The sequence below is a fragment of the Schistocerca serialis genome, chromosome 9 (assembly GCF_023864345.2).
Source record: "Schistocerca serialis cubense isolate TAMUIC-IGC-003099 chromosome 9, iqSchSeri2.2, whole genome shotgun sequence".
Taxonomy (NCBI): domain Eukaryota; kingdom Metazoa; phylum Arthropoda; class Insecta; order Orthoptera; family Acrididae; genus Schistocerca; species Schistocerca serialis.
Genome location: NC_064646.1, coordinates 281202375 through 281221859, shown reverse-complemented (window position 1 = coordinate 281221859; position 19485 = coordinate 281202375). Strand labels below are relative to the sequence as shown.

Below are 19485 nucleotides of genomic sequence, written 5' to 3'. Positions count from 1 at the left end.
GTTGCCAAACACAGATGCGGCCGTCATGATGCTGTAAATACAACCTGGTTTCAACCGAAAAAATGACGTTTTGCCATTCGTGCACCCAGGTTCGTCATTGAGTACGCCATCGCAGGCGCTCCTGTCTGTGATGCAGCGTCAAGGGTAACCACAGCCATGGTCACCGAGCTGATACTCCATGCTGCTGGAAACGTCGTCAAACTGTTCGTGCAGATGGTTGTTGTCTTGCAAACGTCCCCATCTGTTGACTCGGGGATCGACACGTGGCTGCCCGATCCGTTACAGCCATGCGGATAAGATGTCTGTCATCTCGACTGCTAGTGATTCGAGGCCATTGGGATGCAGCTCGGCGTTCCGTATTACCCTCCTGAACCCACCGATTCCATATTCTGCTGAGAGTCATTGGATTCCAATCAACGCGAGTAGCAATGTCACGATACGATAAACCGCAATCGCGATAGGCTACAATACGACCTTCATTAATGTCGGAAACGTGATGGTACGCATTTCTCCTCCTCCTCACAAGAGGCATCACAACAACGTTTCACCAGGCAACGCCGGTCAACTGCTCTTTGCGTATGAGAAATCGTTTGGAAACATTCCTCATGTCAGCACGTTGTAGGTGTCGCCACCGGTGTCAACCTTGTGTGAATGCTCTGAAAAGCTAATCATTTGCATACTGCAGCATCTTCTTCCTGTCGGTTAAATTTCGCGTCTGTAGCACGTCATCTTCGTGGTGTAGCAGTTTCAATGGCCAGTAGTGTAAGTGCCGACCGCGAGTAAGGGGGAACAACGCTTTGAGAACGGAATGCGGCGGTGCACGAATCGGCGATTGGCTGTCGGGCAGAAGCGAAAACGGAGTGTCTGAGGCCGGGCGGTGGTTATCACGTGGTTATACTGGAGGCGGTGCTAGTTCGCCAGCGCTGCGCATTTTCCGGCAACCTCGTGAGCTGTGGATGTGCGCGCTTGCTTGGTGGCACACGCTGTTAAGGTCTTGCGAAGTGATGATCTGACGTCCTCGCGAAATCGCCCCAGCATCAAGACGCCCAGTTAAGCTCTCTAATTACTAAGAGCGCTTAGTTAACTGTGTTTGTGATAGCTCTTGGTATAGTAAGACGTTGCCGGACGCGTGATGTTATGTGAGTTCGATTTCATTTGATGCCTTTTACTAAGCGTGTTCTCGGCTTCTGCATAATATTGATGTATTTGCAGAATGTTAGTTCATTAGCTATTATTAGCAAATGTTTAATTTGCCTACGATATCGGTTAATCCATATCAGTATGTCCTCTGCGGGCAATCTGAGGTTTTATTTCTAAAGGTAACCGTGTTGAGCTTCCCAGGCCCACTTAAGGTGGCCAATATGTGTGTTATTCAGTTCTAATGCGTGTCGGTTCTCGTTAGCCAGTTCATTTCCCACTCTTAGCGTTTGTTTGTCAGATTCTGTTTCACTCAGGACTAAAGAAAGGACTCCCGAGTGAAATTAGTTGTTGTTTAGCCTTGATTTTGTAGTGTTAATATACTTGTCAATCATGAATGTTAAAGTTAAGAAAAATTGTTTTGGCCTCCTGTTGCCGGGTGTGGTCTGTGCTTCAGTGAGCTGAGGCAGCGGGCAACCGAAGCGCAGAGCTTCCCATTAGATTACAGGTTTGGCTTACGGGCGGTGGACTTCGCCTGATCACGTGCGTCCCTCTCCGGCAGCGTTTGCTGGGTTCACATTTCGGTGGCCTACTCGATGTGGGGTTGCAAACGGAGCCACGTTTTGGTTCGTAGTTAACTATTACTTCCCTCAGTCGGCTCCATCGTTCGTGGTTAAACTTAGGCCTTACAAGCTTGGCCCTTACTTCTGTTGTTACACATTTATGATTGTACAAAGTTGTAACTTTATATGCCCTTAAAGCCCATCTTAAAAGCCAATGGACATTTGAATAATTTCGTGGTACTCTCTGCAAGGTTCCCTAGTAATTTGCAAGATTGCTCAAGTTACGTTTTAATCGTGTTAAAGTTAAGGCTTTGTGTCCACTGTTATTTTACGTATAGTGTTAAAATATTGAAATTGAAAGGGTCTTAAATAATGTGTCTTAACTAGAGTTATTTGTTAAAGTTATGGTCAAATTCAGCCTTACTGGCGTTTATCAGTGTTTATGGGAGATCGTTGGCTAATGATTTATTAACTTGCTTATGATTTTATGTAATGAGTATTTTATAAATGATCTTGCTTGAGTGATGTCTGTCAATTTTTATGTGAGATTGTTTTTGGTAGCTAATAAACAGAATGGAATTGGAATGTTCACTTTATTGAGTCAGCCCTTCCACTCCCTTTAGATTTAAAGGTTAAAGAAAGCAGGTGTTCAGTAAAAAGGTTCAAGTATATTAATTATTTTTTTACTGATCTGACCAACAGTGAAGAAACCACGAGTAATGTAAATTTAGCACAAGTTCGTAAAATAACAACAAAACCTGGTGGTATTTCCGAATCGACTGTATTCCATGTTAACAGTGCAGTGCCATTAACAGGATTCCTAGATTTGAGCATGATCTCCAAGAAATGGATGTAAATGAATACAAGACTATACAGAGTTTGAAGATTTTGACAAAAAGTTATTATTTAGAAATGGCAAGAAAAATACAGAGTGATGTAGGCGAAAAGATGAACTGTTCTGCCTCAGTGACTTCTTTCTCTTCTCTGCTCGGTTGGTTTTCGACTGAGAAAGTGTAACCAGGGACGAAAATTTTTAATAGAACGCAGAGACATTGCAACTACATGAACGAAGTTTAGTCTACAATGCACTTATTGCATGCTGAGGACAACAGTTTTGTAGTATACTTCGATAAAACTTGGGTTCCCTAATAGCATCCCCACAAATGTATTTTGCTCTACTTCAAGGAAGATATTGTCCTGAAAGTATATCGGAGATTTGGTTGACGGTGCAGTGATGAAGAGTCAGTAAGAGCGGAAAATTAAAAAAAAAATTCGAGAAGTAGATAATATTATCGGTCGTATTAGGCCGAGCTGTCGGAACTAAACTTCTGGCGCTGCTACATAAGCACCCGAGCGCTGCCGTGTACGAAGTCTCTCGTAAATGCTATTGCGTTCGTAGGTGACACGATACGATAATGATATCTCACATCTTACCAAAATAGAATTATTAACAGTTTTCTCTCTGGAAGATTCTAGAAGGTCCCGCAAAACATAGACACACCAGCGACGACACTTTTTGTTACTCAGGGGAAACAGTTTCACATCTCTTACGATGTTTTATTTTTTGTCTCGGAATACTCCTATGTTTTCATGATAAAACACACTAAAGCGCCAAAGAAACGGGTGTAGGCATGCGTATTCAAGTTCAGAGATAAGAAAATAAGCAGAATATGGCGCTGCGGTCGGCAACGACTAGGTCTACGTAAAAAACAACAAGTGTCTCGCGCAGTTGTTAGATCGGTTACTGCTGCTACAATGGCAGGTTATCAAGATTTAAGTGAGTTTGAACGTGATGTTGTAGTCGGCGCACGAGCCATGGGACAGAGCCTCCCCGAGGTAACGATGAAGCGAGAGTTTTCCCGTACGACCATTTCACGAGTGTACCGTGAATATCACGAATCTAGTAAAACAACAAATCTCCGACATCGCTGCGTCCAGTAAAAGATCCTGTAAGAACGGGACCAATGACGACTGAAGAGAATCACTCAACTTGACACAAGCGCAGCCCTTCCGCAAATTGCTGCAGATTTCAATGCTGGGCCATCAACAAGTGTCAGTGTGAGAACCATTCAACGAAACATCATCGACGGTTGCACAACACAAAGCTTTTCTCCACGCCTGGGCCAGTGAACACCGGCACTGAACTGTAGATCACTGGAAACATGTTGCCTGATTGGACGAGCCTCATTTCAAATTGCATCGAGCGGATGGACGTGTACGGGTGTGGAGGCAACCTCATGAATCCATTGACCCTGCATGTCAGCAGGCGACTATTCAAGCTTTTGGAGGCTCTGTAATGGTGTAAGGCGTGTGCAGTTGGAGTGATATGGGACCTACGATACGTCTAGATACGATTCTGACTTATGACACGTACATAAGCACCACGTCTGATCACCTGCATCCATTCATGTCCATTGCGCATTCCGATGGACTTGGGCAGTTCCAGCAGGACATTGCGACACCCACACGTTCAGAATTGCTACAGAGTGGTTCCAGGAACACTCCTCTGAGGTTAAATACTTCTGCTGGCCACCAAACCGCCCGAACATCAACATTATTGATCATATCTATGATGCCTTGCAATGTGCTGTTCAGATGAGACCTTCACCCTGTCGTACTCTTACGAATTTGTGGACAGCCCTGCAGGATTTGTGGTGTCAGTTTCTTCCTGCACTACTTCAGACGTTAGTCGAGTCCATGCCGCGTCCTGTTGCGGCACTTCTGCGTGCTCACGGGGGCTTACACGATATTAGTCACGTGTACCAGTTTCTTCGGCTCTTCAGTGTATGTATCACATGCTTCTATAAACTTTCATAATATCCATATATTTTCTTCGGTCCAAATATGCCAGTGGCTCTGTTTTTTGAACAGGTTGAACCAAAAAGTAATTTTTCTTCACTTTTTCTTGTAACAATAGTTTTTATATTATTCACTGCAACTGGCAAGAATTTTCTTATGAGGGAAAAAATCTCACACCAGCCACAAAGAGTTGTGCGACATTAATGAAACTTGTAAGGCTAGTTTCTACATCTTGTAATCTCCCCTCTCCTTTCTACTTCCATCTGTTGTCCACATTAAACAATGTCTAGTCCAAATAATTAGTAAGCATAGTCTCTTATAAAGACTTGAAAGGAGCGAAGATTACAATAAACTTCCAAGTTTACTTAGCTTGCAATACTGAGATGGCTCCAGTTCTTCTTGTCTATGGATTTGTTTCCTGAAGCTGAAAATGTCACATCAGGTCCTCACGGTTAGTTTGAACTAACTAAGTCTGAAGATTGTTGATGCAGCATTTTTTTTTACGTAAACATATTTTCTCACGATTTAGTATATCACACAGTATTTTGCTTTTTCACATTAAGAAAGCCGAAATTACATTGTCCGCACAAAAATACAAATATACGTCCTATCCCATCAGAGGCAAGCTTAGGACTCTCTCACTCTGCGAAGAAAACAATAGTGCAAACAGTTTACAATTTTTCCTAGCAAATGAATTCCCACTTGCTTTCGTTACATTATTAACTTCGTTTATGATTTCATAAATAAATTCAGAAATAAACATAGTTAACAGTACAGGATTGCGTAATTAATAATACAAACTTCAAGTGTGCAAAGTTTTCGTAGTGTCAAATGTTCCTAATAGGAATAATTTTAACTGTACATTCAGAACAAGTACTTATCGACTATAACATCGAAATTAAAATATTTTATAAAGTAATTCCTTTTCGTAAATTATAGCTTGAAACATAACATACTGTGTACCAAATCATGTGGAAGTTTTCAGAAGAGCAGCTGAGACAATATTGACCTGTCTAAAATTTGAAAAATAATGCTGGTATCGACAATTACTGTTGAGGAAAAGTAATGCTAGAGGACGATCTGAAAGATGATATCTATTCAGGTATCGCGCCAGTGGCATAACGGTGACGCTAATAGTGCCACTATGAGGATGCTAATCAAATTTGCTTTAAATAGAGTCTGTAACGATCGTGAGCGTTACTTACGTTTGAGACTGGACGTAGTTACGTCCGGGCTCCGATCGGCCATGTGGCAATACCGAGAGGTGTGCCATTGTGTTCGGCATGTAGACCTGGCGCATTGTACTGCATCTGCAGCAGCAATCGGAGCAATAGTTGCCACCACAGTGACGCAACGAACTGTCACAAACTAGTTATACTTCAAAGACCGCTCCGAGCCAGACGCCCTGTAACGTGAATTCCCCTGACCCCGAAACATCCCAATTTCCAATTTCAGTGGTGTCAAGCGAGAGCGCATTGGAGGGCAGGGTGGAAGTCTGATGTGTTTTCACTTGGCAGCTGGTTCTGCCTCGCTGCCAGTGATGGCCGTATGTTGATTAGAAGGACAGTCGAGGGCCTGCAACCACTCTGTCTTTGTGCTAGGCATACTGGAACATCACATCGAGCTATGGTTAGGGGCGTGATTTCGTATGGCAGCTGGAGCATTCTCGAGTTGAACCACCCCCCCCCCCTAACCCCCCAAGCACCTGGACTCAAATTACGCATCAAACTGGTGATTGGACCTATTGTGCTGCCAAGGATGAACAGTATTCCAGAGGGTGTTTTTCAACAGGACAACGCTCGTCGACATACCGCTCTTGTAACCCATTGTGCGCTACAGAGTGTCGATGTGTTGCCTTAGCCTGCTCGATCGTCAGGTCTGTCTCCAATCAAGCACATACGGGGCATGATCGTTCGACAACTCCAGCATCATCCATAAACAGCATGAACCGCCCTTGTATTGACCGACAAAGTGTAACCCGCATGGAGCTTCACCCCGTACTGGCATCCGGCACTTGCACAACGCTATACATGCACGTTTGCATTCAACATTCTGGCGGTTACACCAGTTATTAATGTACCAGCATTTCGTATTTGCAATGGCGTGCCTTGTGCTTAATTTAAGCTACGATCTTGCAATGAGAATGACTTAAATGTGTTCAAAAATGGTTCAAATGGTTCAAATGGCTCTGACAAGGTAACCTCCCCATCGCACCCCCCTCAGATTTAGTTATAAGTTAGCACAGTGGATAGGCCGAAAAACTGAACACAGATCAATCGAGAAAACAGGAAGAAGTTGTGTGGATCTATGAAAAAATAAGCAAAATATACAATCTGAGTAGTCCATAAGGAAGATAGGCAACATCAAGGAGAGGGTATTAACAGGAGCGCCGTGGTCCCGTGGTTAGCGTAAGCAGTTGCGGTACCAGAGTTCCTTGGTTCAGATCTTCCCTCGGGTGAAAAATTTACGTTCTTTATTTTCGTAAAGTTATGATCCGTCCGTTCGTTCATTGACGTCTCTGTTCACTGTAACAAATTTAGTGTCTGTGTTTTGCGACCGCACCGCAAAACCGTGCGATAAGTAGACGAAAGGACGTGCCTCTCCAATGGGAACCGAAAACATTTGATCGCGAGGTCATAGGTCAACCGATTCCTCCACTGGAAACCACGTCTGATATATTCTATACGACACTGGTGACGGCATGTGCGTCACGTGACACGAATATGTTGTCGACCCACCCAACTTGTACACTTGGCGAATGGGTGAAAAGATTCTTCTACCTTGCCCGATTTAGGTTTTCTTGTGGATGTGATAATCACTCCCAAAAAAGTGATGAAAACATAAGAGTTTGTCCCATAAACTGAAAATAAAAAATTAAACTTTTCATTCGAGGGAAGACTTGAACCAAGGACCTCTCGTTCCGCAGCTGCTCTCGTTAACCACGGGACCACGGCGCTACTGAGCTCGCCGCCTCCTTGATGTTGCCTATCTTGCATATGTACTACTCAGTTTGTATATTTTGCTTATTCCTTCATAGTTCCACACAACTTCTTCCTGTTTTCTCGACTGATCTGTGTTCAGTTTTTCAAGGCCTGTCCACTGTGCCAACTTATAACTAAATCTGAGGGGGTTGCGATGGGGAGGTTCCCTTGTGAGCACTATGCGACTTAACATCTGAGGTCATCAGTCCCCTAGAACTTAGAACTGATTAAACCTAACTAACCTAAGGAAATCACACACATCCATGCCCGAGGCAGGATTCGAACCTGCGACCGTAGCGGTCGCTCGGCTCCAGACTGTAGCGCCTAGAACCACACGGCCACTCTGGCCTTAAGTGTGTTCCCTAGACAAATTTATTCCAGAAATTTTATTACTCGACATTAATTATTTGCGATAATAATAATAATGAGCGTATGGCATTTGTGGCCGGGAGACCCCTCGCGGGGCGGTTCGGCCGCCGCTCCACAAGTTCTTTAACGCCACTACGGCTACTTACGAGTGAATGAAATGATGATGAAAGACACACAACACCCAGTCATCTCCAGGCAGAGAAAATCCCTGACCACGCCGGGAATCGAACCCAGTACCCAGTGCGCGGGAAGCGAGAACGCTACCGCAAGACCACGAGCCGAGGACATTATTTGCGATGTGTGATATTTCTTCGGAATTTTTAGTACCATTTAGAATTATCACTAACTGGCAATGCTGATGACGGTGAGATGACCTTGAGGTGCCTATTTTCATGATGGACGCTACAGTCGCCTCCGTGGTGAAGAGAACGCAGTCACTGAGCGATGTGGCTGCAGAGGCCACCAGGAGGCGCAGCGTGGGTGGGCAAACCTTTTGGTTTCTCACCTGTTTTTAGTTAGTAAATACTGCTGCCTGGAAACTGTTTCGCATACTGTACCGCAAGCACTACATTGCACATCATCATACACTGAAGAGCCAAACGAACTGATACACCTGTCTAATATCGTGTTGGGCCCCCCACGAGCACGTAGAAGTGTCGGAACACGATGTGGCATGGACACGATTAATGTAGTGCTGGAGGTAACTGACACACTGATTCCTGCAGGGTTGTCCATAAATCCGTAAGAGTACGAGGGCGTGGAGCTCTCTTCTGGACAACAAGTTGCAAGGCATCCCAGATATGCTCAATAATGTTGATGCCTGAGTAGTTTGGTGGCCAGTGGAAATGTTTAGAGTGTTCCTGGAGCCACTCCGTAGGAATTCTGGACATGTGGGGTGTCGCATTGGCCTGCTGGAATTATCCAAGTCCGTCGGAATGTACAAAAGACATGAATGGATGCAGGTGATCAGAGAGGATGCTTGTGTACGTGTCACCTCTCAAAGTCGTATCTAGACGTATCAGGGGTCCCATATCACTCCAACTCCACACACCCGCTATTACAGAGCACCGCTAGTTTGAACAGTCCCTTGCCTACATGCATGGTCCCCGGTTTCATGAAGTTGTCTCCATATCCGCACACGTCTATCCACTCCATACAATTTGAAACGAGACTCGTCCGACTATGCAAGATGTTTCCAGTTATCAACAGTCCAATGTCGGTGTTGACTAGCCCAGGTGAGGCGTAAGACCTTGTGTTGTGCAGAAATCAACGGTACACGAGTGGGCCTTAGGCTCCGAAAGTCCATATCGATGATGAATCGTTGAATCGTTCGCACGCTGATACTTGTTGATGGCCAGCACTGATATCTGCAGCGATTTGCGGAAGGGTTGCGTTTCTGTCACGTTGAGCGATTCTCTTCAGTCGTCGTTGGTCCCGTTCTTGCAGGATTGTTTCCCATCCACAGCAATATTGGAGATTTGATGTTTTACCGGATTCCTTATACTCACGGTACACTCGTGGTGAAATCGTTGTATGGGAAAATCTCCACATCTTCGCTACCTCGGAGATGCTGTGTCTCATCGCTCGTGCGCCGACTATAGCACCACGTTCAAACTCACTTAAATGTTGATGACCTGCCATTGTAGCACCAGTAACCTATCTAACAACTGTGCCAGACACTTGCTGTCTGATATAGGCTTTGTCGATCGCTACGCCGTACTTTGCTTTTATTTTTATATACGCGTGGATACACCTGTTTCTTTGGCGCTTGAGTGTAGCATAGTGCAGATCAGCCTGCTGTGGACTTGGATTTCGATCTGGACACAACTGTGACTATATGTGCTAGACATGTGTTTGTTGTCGAAATGCCATCGCTTGCGAACAGCTTCATAGAAGTTTTGAAATCATCCATTGCATCGTTTACATACAGACTTGGGATTGGTTATGAAATTTATCGGCTTGCAACATTTAGGGTGAACTCTCGTATCGCCGTGTCCTTGCTTGTACCGTCTATTAAGGTGTTCCGCGCCAGTCCCAACTTTACTCTGTGCACTGCATAGCGAGACTTGCTAATAATATGTATAAAGAACAATTTGTATTTGTGGTCAGTGGGATACAAAAATCGCCATATTCAGGTATTGTGAGAAACAAATGGATGCAGTGGGCTACACCCCCCAAGTAACTTTACGGAGATTGCGGACCGGACTTCGGCTATCACTGTTGCTCACAAATGGTGCATGTGAAGAACCACTATCGATAAAGGTCTGTACAAGCTGCAATTTGACAGAATTTCTCGTCCTGGTTGTTTTGCGAGACATGTGTCTGTTGTTGAAATGCTATCACTTGCTAACAGGCTCATAGAGGTTCTGAGTTTATCTGTAACATCATTTACATGCAGGGTGTTAGTGGTGTAAGGGTAGATATTGTGGTTATTGGTACCTTAACATGTACCTACTTCAGTGCGTTGGTTATTTTTTTTTCTGAGTCTAACAGTCTTCTCGCATACGTGTCATATAATTTACTGCCTGATGTTTTCTGCACGGCCGTAATTGTACCACTGACTACGTCTGTCAGTATAGACTACGGTTACCCTTCTGCGTCCACACTTCAACACCTGACCTGCCGCTAAGGAGGAAATAAGCATTAATAACTTACTCTTACCACATGCACTTGGAGACACTAACCAACATAAAAGCATGCTACTCTCAATAGCTACAATAATCAGTATGCAAATGAAATAAATACTAATGTAATGTTGCTCTGTAGACTGCCCGCAGTCACCAATAAAAATATCAACACCTGTACCGGTAACACCACGTATCTGTAAATATTAACAGCCCTGCGGCATTCCATTGGGCTGCTGCTGAAATTGCCTTTACCTTTGTCAAGCTCGTCCGGTTAAGAAAAACCTGTTAAATTCTGCCTGCAAGAAAGTTCAGAAAGCAGCCATGAAGCTGCTACTTGGTAGACTGGTGTTTCGTTCACAGAACGGCAGTGCGGAAATGTATCGAAGCCCTGCAGGAAGTTATTGGAGACGGCACCGACGCGAGCGCTGTTGTCTGCAAACTTCCGGATATTTGTGAACAGACAGAGCGAGTCGTGTTTCTCAAGATGTCTGTATACCACCTTGTGTGAAATAACGTTGACCCGACTATTGTAGTCGTGGTAAAATCGAAAAAAGGCGAACGAGAGATTATTGACAAAAACAAATTATCGAAGTAGTTTTGTCCGAGGCACTGAAAGAAGGAGTCCTCAGAGAATTTTAGTGATTTTATGAAGAAACGCATGCTTTTCAGTGCCTGTGATTGTTGGATAGTGATAATAATGACTGCTCGCATGTATTTTGTTCTTTTGATTCCTTGTTAAGTATGAGGATAACCTCATAGAATTATGCCGTCATTTTTTCGTAATAGTTTTTGTGTCGGAAACCCTATCGCCTTGTGTCATTCACATTGTTATGATTGACCACAGGCCACTTCTCAATTCATGTTGTTACACGCTTGTGTATTTGAGTATCGAACCACAAAAACTACTTTCTGCTGTCATACGAATGAACTTGTGGTGTCACCGCCAGACACCACACTTGCTAGGTGGTAGCCTTTAAATCGGCCGCGGTCCGTTAGTATACGTCGGACCCGCGTGTCGCCACTATCAGTGATTGCAGACCGAGCGCCGCCACACGGCAGGTCTAGAGAGACTTCCTAGCACTCGCCCCAGTTGTACAGCCGACTTTGCTAGCGATGGTTCACTGACAAATTACGCTCTCATTCGCCGAGACGATAGTTAGCATAGCCTTCAGCTACGTCATTTGCTACGACCTAGCAAGGCGCCATTATCAGTTGCTATTTATCTTGTGATGCGTGTACCGTCAGACCGATGTTCACCAATTATGGATTAAAGTTAAGTATTCCAGAAGCTACGTACTTTTTTTACTAGACTCAGCTCCTTTAACTGTTCCAGACCTCACGCCAGCCTGCGTGAGCTTAAACGCGTGCCTTTCGGCTATCTCATAGTGGCTTGGCTGTCTTGCCAAGTCACAACAGAACTTACATGTAGACCTTGACAATCTAGGTAAATAAAAAGTTGGAGTTAAATCATATAATGGACAAAAATACAATAATAAAAAACAAATCGTCCAATGAATTCCAAAACTCTAACAGCACCAACTGAATAGAGAGGAGAGTAGGGCAGAATGAAAGAATAAGTTGCAAAAGATTCAACTAAATCCACGGGCTACGATGTGGCGGGTGGGTTGTAACTGATGTTTAATAGAGAGGAGAGCAAAGATGAAGGCAGCGGAGTGGCCGCAATTAAGAGACAGGGTACCACACGGCACACCAGCCAATAGCAACAGTCTACCGTGTCTGTCTGGAGCGTGTGCTATAGCTTAGAACATCAAATACTCAGTTTAGTGTTAGTCAACGTAAGATGACATGCATGATCTCCAAGAGCGAATGTGTGCACACTGGACGCGATGCATTTGCTTGCCTATTTAGCCGTCGATTGCGAGGCCGACACCCAGTACTAAGCACGACAACAGCCTTGTTACGTGACACGTCAGACTATTGCTTTCGCGATGGCTACACAGAAAGCTGTCTGTCTAACGCAGTGTCCTCCTCTAAGACTATTGTCCACTTTTCGGGTGCTTTACGCAACCTAAGGGACAGGTTGATATGATGCATGTTAAGACATCAGGTAACAGCTTCATGGTACTAGAGACAGCTGTAGGTCATAAAACTGCATAGGAAGGCTGGGATTGGAATAAGAATACATCTAGCAAATAACTGAGCATATATGTTGCAATTGGTGCACTGAAGTGAAAAGTCTGACACTAGAGTGGAATTCGTGGTGGGCTGCATCAAATCAGTCAGAAGACTGATGACTAAACAAAAGTATCTCGGTCATCACTAAGGTGGTTGAATGGCTGAATCTTGGAGTCTGGCCTTTCTTAATGTCTTTAAGTAAAGTATAGATTCAGTACATAAGTGCTGGAGATGGTGGTTCAGTTTGTGGAAGATATATCAAGACAGTAGTTAAAAGTAATAAGTAGCACCTCTGTAACATGAGAAAATCGGTTAACAAGCCGTGGATGACAGGAGTGAATGACGGCTGTCTAGATGTGTACGGGCGAGTATACGAGCATCTGTAGGGGAACTGACTACCCAAATGGACCAAGCGGCTACCAATAGTATCTCCTAAGCGACGGTTCACCGAAGGTTGGTGCGTATGAGCCTCTGCAGCAGGCAGCTGGTTCGTGGAACCATGCTGACTGCTGTTCACCACCGACGAAGGCTGGAATTTGCACGTGAATACCGCAACTGGTGGTAAGTGGCCTTTTCGGATTAATCAAGTTTTATGCTCCATCAGACAGATGGCCGACTCTCTGCAACAATCTTGGGAAGGATCCAGGTCGGAAGGAAGGAGTTTTATGCTCTGGGGAATGTTTTCGTGGAATTTTCAGGGTGATCTCGTTATTCTGGAAGGCACAATCGATCATCACAGCTATGGATCTATCCTTGGGGACCTTGTCTACCCTTACATGCAGTTTGTTCTTCCACACCACGATGACACCTACCAGCAAGACAATGCAACGTGTCACACAGATCGCAGTGTATGTGCGTGGTTCGAAGAGCACCATGATAAGTTTACTGTACTCCTCTGGCTATCAAACTCCCCGGATTTAAACCAAATCGAAAATCTGTTGGACCACCTTCATTGGGCTGCTGGCGCCACGGATCCTTAACCGACAAACTTATGGTAACTGCCCGCAGCACTGGAATCGGCATACCTCCACATCCCTGTCGGTGCGTTCCATAGCCTCATTGACTCTCTTCCCACACTTCTCGCGCTGCAAATGTGCTTATTCCGCCACATTAGCCTGGCTGGGAAGTGTACATTGAGTGGCATTTTTGATCATTTCTCGTAGCATCTATATTTCCTGTTACCAATCTGTCACCGTAACACGTGTGAAAAAGCCTATCTGCGATCTGTGTGAACTTTGGTTGTGTGCTTCACGTGATGTTACTGTTTCTGTGAAAATGGTAAAAATAATTCGGATTAGGTGTGAAAAACAGCCTCATAGAGATTATTGTGTCAGAACAACGATAGCCATTTTCGAGTAAAGATTTGTTGATCACTGTCGCACAAACAGGTACATCCTTCGGTCTTGGAACAGATCTTCGGCAAGAAGGCAAAACCAAGGTAAGGATAAAAAACCAATCATGCAATGTCACCATCATAGCTTCACACTGGCAGAAACATGTCTTAACTTACGCAGAGTTGAGATACTTCTGGGCTATCGGAGAGAAGGGGTCTCTGTTGATGAATATCTCCGGCAGTGCTGAGCGCATCGTGTAGAACATGTCCAGCTTGTGCTTCGTCTTCTCCAGCGAGAACTTGCAGCCGCGCAGGAACGTCAGGATCCACTGGTCGTCTGTGAAACACCATCATAGTGCGAAACAACATAGTTTCTAGCTATGCAGTGGACTGAAATAAAAATTTTGAAGCAATGTAAGCAATAAATAACATTTAAAAATCTATGAAAGTGAAAGTAAATAAAATATAGTAAAACACATGCAAAGATATGATGTTTTACTTGTCACATCATCCAACAAGTGGCGTAAACAATAATTATTCTAAGCGCCATTCTGTGGATACACCATGAGGTACGTAGTCAGCATGAATCTGATGGGGTATAATTATTTTATCTGATTCACTAAAAACACAGTCTTTTGTTTAAAATAGTCTCTGCTAGCGAGTGACGTGACGCACTGGACACACACAGCGGTAGATGTCTTTTAGAATACCGTGCAGGGACCTGCTTGTCTGACTGGTGCTGATAGCTATGTTTAAGCTGCACCCTAACAAAAAATTCCGGTGAGGCAACTAACTACAATCGGGATGTTTTCCAGCAAAGTGTTGAGAGATGAGAAATCAAGGGTTTCATTAGATCGAGTAGTTAGAGAAAAATTTAGGATTAAATGTCTTTTATAAGCCTTGGTTATTACACTTTTATTGAAGTAAGTAATTACACTAACAGAGAAAGAAACATATCTTCAGACTAACTCCAGTATGCACTAATGAGTAAAAATATTATGACCATTCCCTTAACAATGTGTTTATCCATCTGTTCAACGCACTACAGTAGCGATCCTGCTTGGATGCGGCATGGACTCAACTACTTGGTAAGTTTCCAGACCTCACCAAATGTCTACGAAAAAATAATTCAATTCCTGTAATTACGGGCTGGTTGTAGGTGGGTCTGGCACTGGTAGCTCATAACGTCCCAGACGAGTTCCAAATGGTTCACAAAATGGTTCAAATCGCTCTAAGCACTATGGGACTTAACATCTGAGGTCATCAGTCCCCTAGACGTAGAACTAGTTAAACCTAACTAACCTAAGGACATCACACACATCAATGCCCGAGGCAGAATTCGAACCTGAGACCGTAGCAGCAGTTCCGGACTGAAGCGCCTAGAACCGCTCGGTCACTGCGGCCGGACAAATGGTTCAGGTCAGCCGAATTTAGTGCCAAAGATATGAAAGTAAGTTCAGTATTAAGCTTCATAAAGCACTGTTTAACGATTTTGACCTCGTGCAGCAGACATTCTCTGCGCTGCGAGATGCCAACGCAGTAGGGAAAGACATCAAGCGTGAAGGGAAATGCAGGTAGCCCGCAGTAATGTTCGCATAGTCAGCAGTTCATTAGATGACAACCGAACTAATAAGCCTTTCAGCTGTTATAACGACCTGCGCTGGCTAGATCGACCAAAAGGCAGATCGCTCCACACGAACTCAGGTACGCATATGATTCTCTCGCACAACAGATTGAATGATATGAATAGCATAGCCCTCGTAATTTGGTTCTGGATGTTTGTTCTTACAAACGAATTAGAGGCACAATAATTAAAAATGGAGGTCTCACATAATTACTGAATTAAAAATCTTGGTTCTACTTAACCCCATTTTATTACAATCATTTCTAATATTTAATCAAGAAAGTAGTAATCAGAGCAAGAGGTACAAATGGGGAATAGGGGTAGTAATATGAAATCTTAAGGTTTCTCACCTCGTATGTGCTGTACTCTGGTGAGCTGCTTGAAAAGTACGTTCAGCAACTGTAGACTTCTTTGGGATGAATTCGTATTGCAATTGGCAGCCATTGTGAGTGAGTGATGCCGGTTTAATGAATAGGAATAATTGTTGCAAGTTGGTGGTTTTCAGTTTAATTCTTATCGTAACATATAAAATATTAACATATTTTTTAAACAGATGTGTAGCTAATAGATTAAGCTGTAATTGTCGTGTTTGTTGCATATTTAAATTTAATTTGCATTTCTCAATTTCAAGATGGCTGTGTCACTAGTATTCCACATTTGTACCCTAGTATTCCACATTTCTACTGCACTGTCACAAACTGTTCTATTTATAGGTATTGCTTCAGAAATGACTTCTGATTCTGGATGGGCGTTATAGCCACTCCAGAAATATGGATGTTATCAACCTCGCACACGAAGACCATGTCAGCATCCTGTGTCTTCCTCCTCATGCCTCCCACAACATGGACCCACTGAATAGAGTTTTCATGAGTCCTCTGAAAGCCCATTACTCTGAGCAGGTACGCGTACTGATGAGGGAAACTGCATGAACATCGCCGAACTGTTTGCGAAGGCCTACCTCAAGTACCAGACAAGGGAGGTAGCTAGGGTGACAGGAATATGACCGTCAAATCCTCAAATTTTCACGGATGCAGATTTCATTATTGCCAATGAAGGAATGATTGGTGATTTATCCAATGATCCAAGCAATGAACCATCTGCAGGAGCTGTGGCTTCTAAAAGTGGAAAGGCTAATGTGGCAGTCAAGGAACGAACGTTGTCTGCCACACTGGAAATTACATCTTGGCAGAACTCACCCTTTCCACAAATAGAGAAGAGGCCAGGCACCAGGGGAAGAAAAGCAGATCCTTCAGCAGTCCTAACCCCATGTCCGTGCCAGAGATGTCTTGAAGTATCAACGACAGCAACAAATAAACTGGAGACAAAGAAGCACAGGCCGCCAAAATAAAGAATCATCTGATTCTGAGGATGATGAATGTAGTGTGAGAGACGATTTGTCCGCCCTCAGCGTTCCAGACAAGAGCTTACCTACTAATGAAGATGCCGCTTATCCCTTTTGCTCAGGTAAATATTCGCAGGACAAGGCAGGGTTAGAATGGGTAACATGTCTAATGTGAGAAATGAGGGCGCACACTGAATGTGCATGCCACGACAGAAGACTTCTGCAAGTGAAATTACTTAGTCAGGAAATTAATAACTGAAAATGATATATTTCGTGTGTTTTGCTACTCTGTTATCATTTTTACAGTGTTTTCTTTGACAGTGAATTATTAGATTTCCCATTATTAGTTTTAACTTAGCAAACTTGGAACGAATGGACTATTCTATATTTGTACCCCATAATCTGAGGAGTCAAGAATGTCAAATTTTGCGCTAATCCTAATTTAGGAATGTTCCCAACGTAGCATGTATTCGAAAATATAAGTTTTCATTAAAATATATCCCGAAGTATGTGCTGTAGACATTTTGTTTGCTTTGAGTGAAAAACTGAGAAATTTATAAACGAAAAACGAAGTGGTATTCCATATTTATACCACCCCCTGTACACATTATTGTGGGCAACATGTAGCAAAGTGACAGGAACTACCAATTAAGAGTATCTGAACACAATAAAATCATAGGTACATTGTTTTGGCAAATGTCCGCAAGGACAAATGGTACGTGACTGACCATCATCTTAATAAGGCATTCTCAAAAATATGTAGCAGTTGGTCTGCGTGCAGTAATTAGTCCGATCGTATCAGAAAGATGTTTGAGAATCGGTGCAAATGACGAGTTCTGCTTCGTCGTGGATGAGCCCCGGTATCAGAAATCAGGTATTAATTCATGGAACCTAATCACATTTAGAAGATACGTATCGAGAGACACCTAACTGTTTTCCTCCGCTGTAGCCCCGTGCAGCAAGATGTTCTCACCATGGTTGATAAGTGGGAGCGCAGCTGTTGCATGCAGTGGGGTCTCCTGCCAGCCGCTTGTCATCAGCCGCCGTGTCATCAGCCGACGCCCAGAGACGTCAGTACGGCCTTCGTCATGCCTCTGAGGTCAGAACGACCATTTCTCCGAGTGTCCACGCACGAGCGTATACTTCTACTTCTTTCATCTCAGCTCCTACAAAACCCCCGCAATAGAATATCCCACCAATCAGAACGCTCCGCTAAAGACAACCGCATGAGAGTCTTTCTTTTTTCCTACTGATAGGGATCCAATGTTACATCCAGCAAGCGTTTGACACCAATAAAACGGGTATAGCGATGCGTATTCAAATACAGCGATATGTAAACAGGCAGAATACGGCGCTGCGGTCAGCAACGCCTATACGGTATAAGACTGAAAGTGTCTGGCGCACTTGTTAGACCGGTTATTGCTGCTACAATGGCAGCTTATCAAGGTTTAAATGAGTTTGAACGTGATGTTGTCGGCCACGAGCGATGGAACACAGCATCTCCGAGGTTGAAATGAAGTGAATATTTTCCCGTACGACCATTTCACAAGGGTACCGTGAATATCAGGAATCCGGTAAAACATCAAATCTCCAATATCACTGCGGCCGCAAAAAGATCCTGCAAGAACGTGTCCAACGACGACTGAAGAGAGTCGTTCAAAGTGATAGAAGTGCAACCCTTCTGCAAAATACAGCAGATTCCAATGTTGAGCCATCAACGAGTGTCAGCTTTCGGAGCCGAAAGCCCACTCGTGTACCTTTGATGACTGTACGATACAAAACTTTACGCCTCGCCTGGGTCTGTCAACATCGACAGTGGACTGTTGATGACTGGAAACCTGTTGCATGGTCGGACGAGTCTCATTTCCAATTGTATCGAGCGAATGGACGTGTGCGGGTACGGAGATGATCTCATGAATCCGTGGACCCTGCACGTCAGCAGGCGACTATTCAAGCTGCTGGAGGCTCTGTAATGGTGTGGGGCGTGTGCAGTTGGAGGTATGGGACCTCGATATGTCTAGATACGATTCTGACACGTGGCACTTATGTAAGTATGCCGTCTGATCACCTGCATCCATTCATGTCCATTGTGCATTCCGGGGGACTTGGGCAATTCCAGCATGACACTGCGACACCCCACATGTCCCAAATTTCTACAGAGACGCTCCAGGAACTCTCTTCTGAGTTTAAACATTTCCGCTGGCCATCAAGCTCCACAGACATGAACATTGGTGAGCATATCTGGGATGCCTAGCAACCTGATGTTCAGAAGGGATCTCCACCCCCTCGTACTCTTACGGATTTATGGACAGGCCTGCAGGATTCAGACATTAGTCTAGTCCATGCCACGTCGTGTCGCTGCTCTTCTGCGTTTTCGCGGAGGCCCTACACGATATCTGGCAGGTGTACCACTTTCTTAGGATCTTCAGCGTAAGTTATCCAGTGGACTGTCTTCAGGCAGTTTACAAGCACCCTGTCATCACAGCAGCCACAGATTGCCGTCTATCTAACTTTATAGAGTGCGCAAGCCTCCAACTTCCACATTCTGTGATGAAACTTGAACGTCCCACAGCT

At 44.2% G+C, this 19485-nt stretch overlaps 1 protein-coding gene across 1 annotated transcript in view; it reads right to left on the bottom strand.

Moving 5' to 3' along the window:
• Positions 1 to 14118: 14118 nt before the first annotated feature.
• The window catches only part of LOC126419546 (retinol-binding protein pinta-like), a 41872-nt gene continuing 36505 nt past the window's right edge, over positions 14119 to 19485 (bottom strand). Inside the window, exon 3 of the mRNA XM_050086735.1 lies at positions 14119 to 14282. Within this exon, the coding sequence (XP_049942692.1) occupies positions 14119 to 14282 (164 nt within the window). The remainder of the gene's footprint in view (positions 14283 to 19485) is intronic.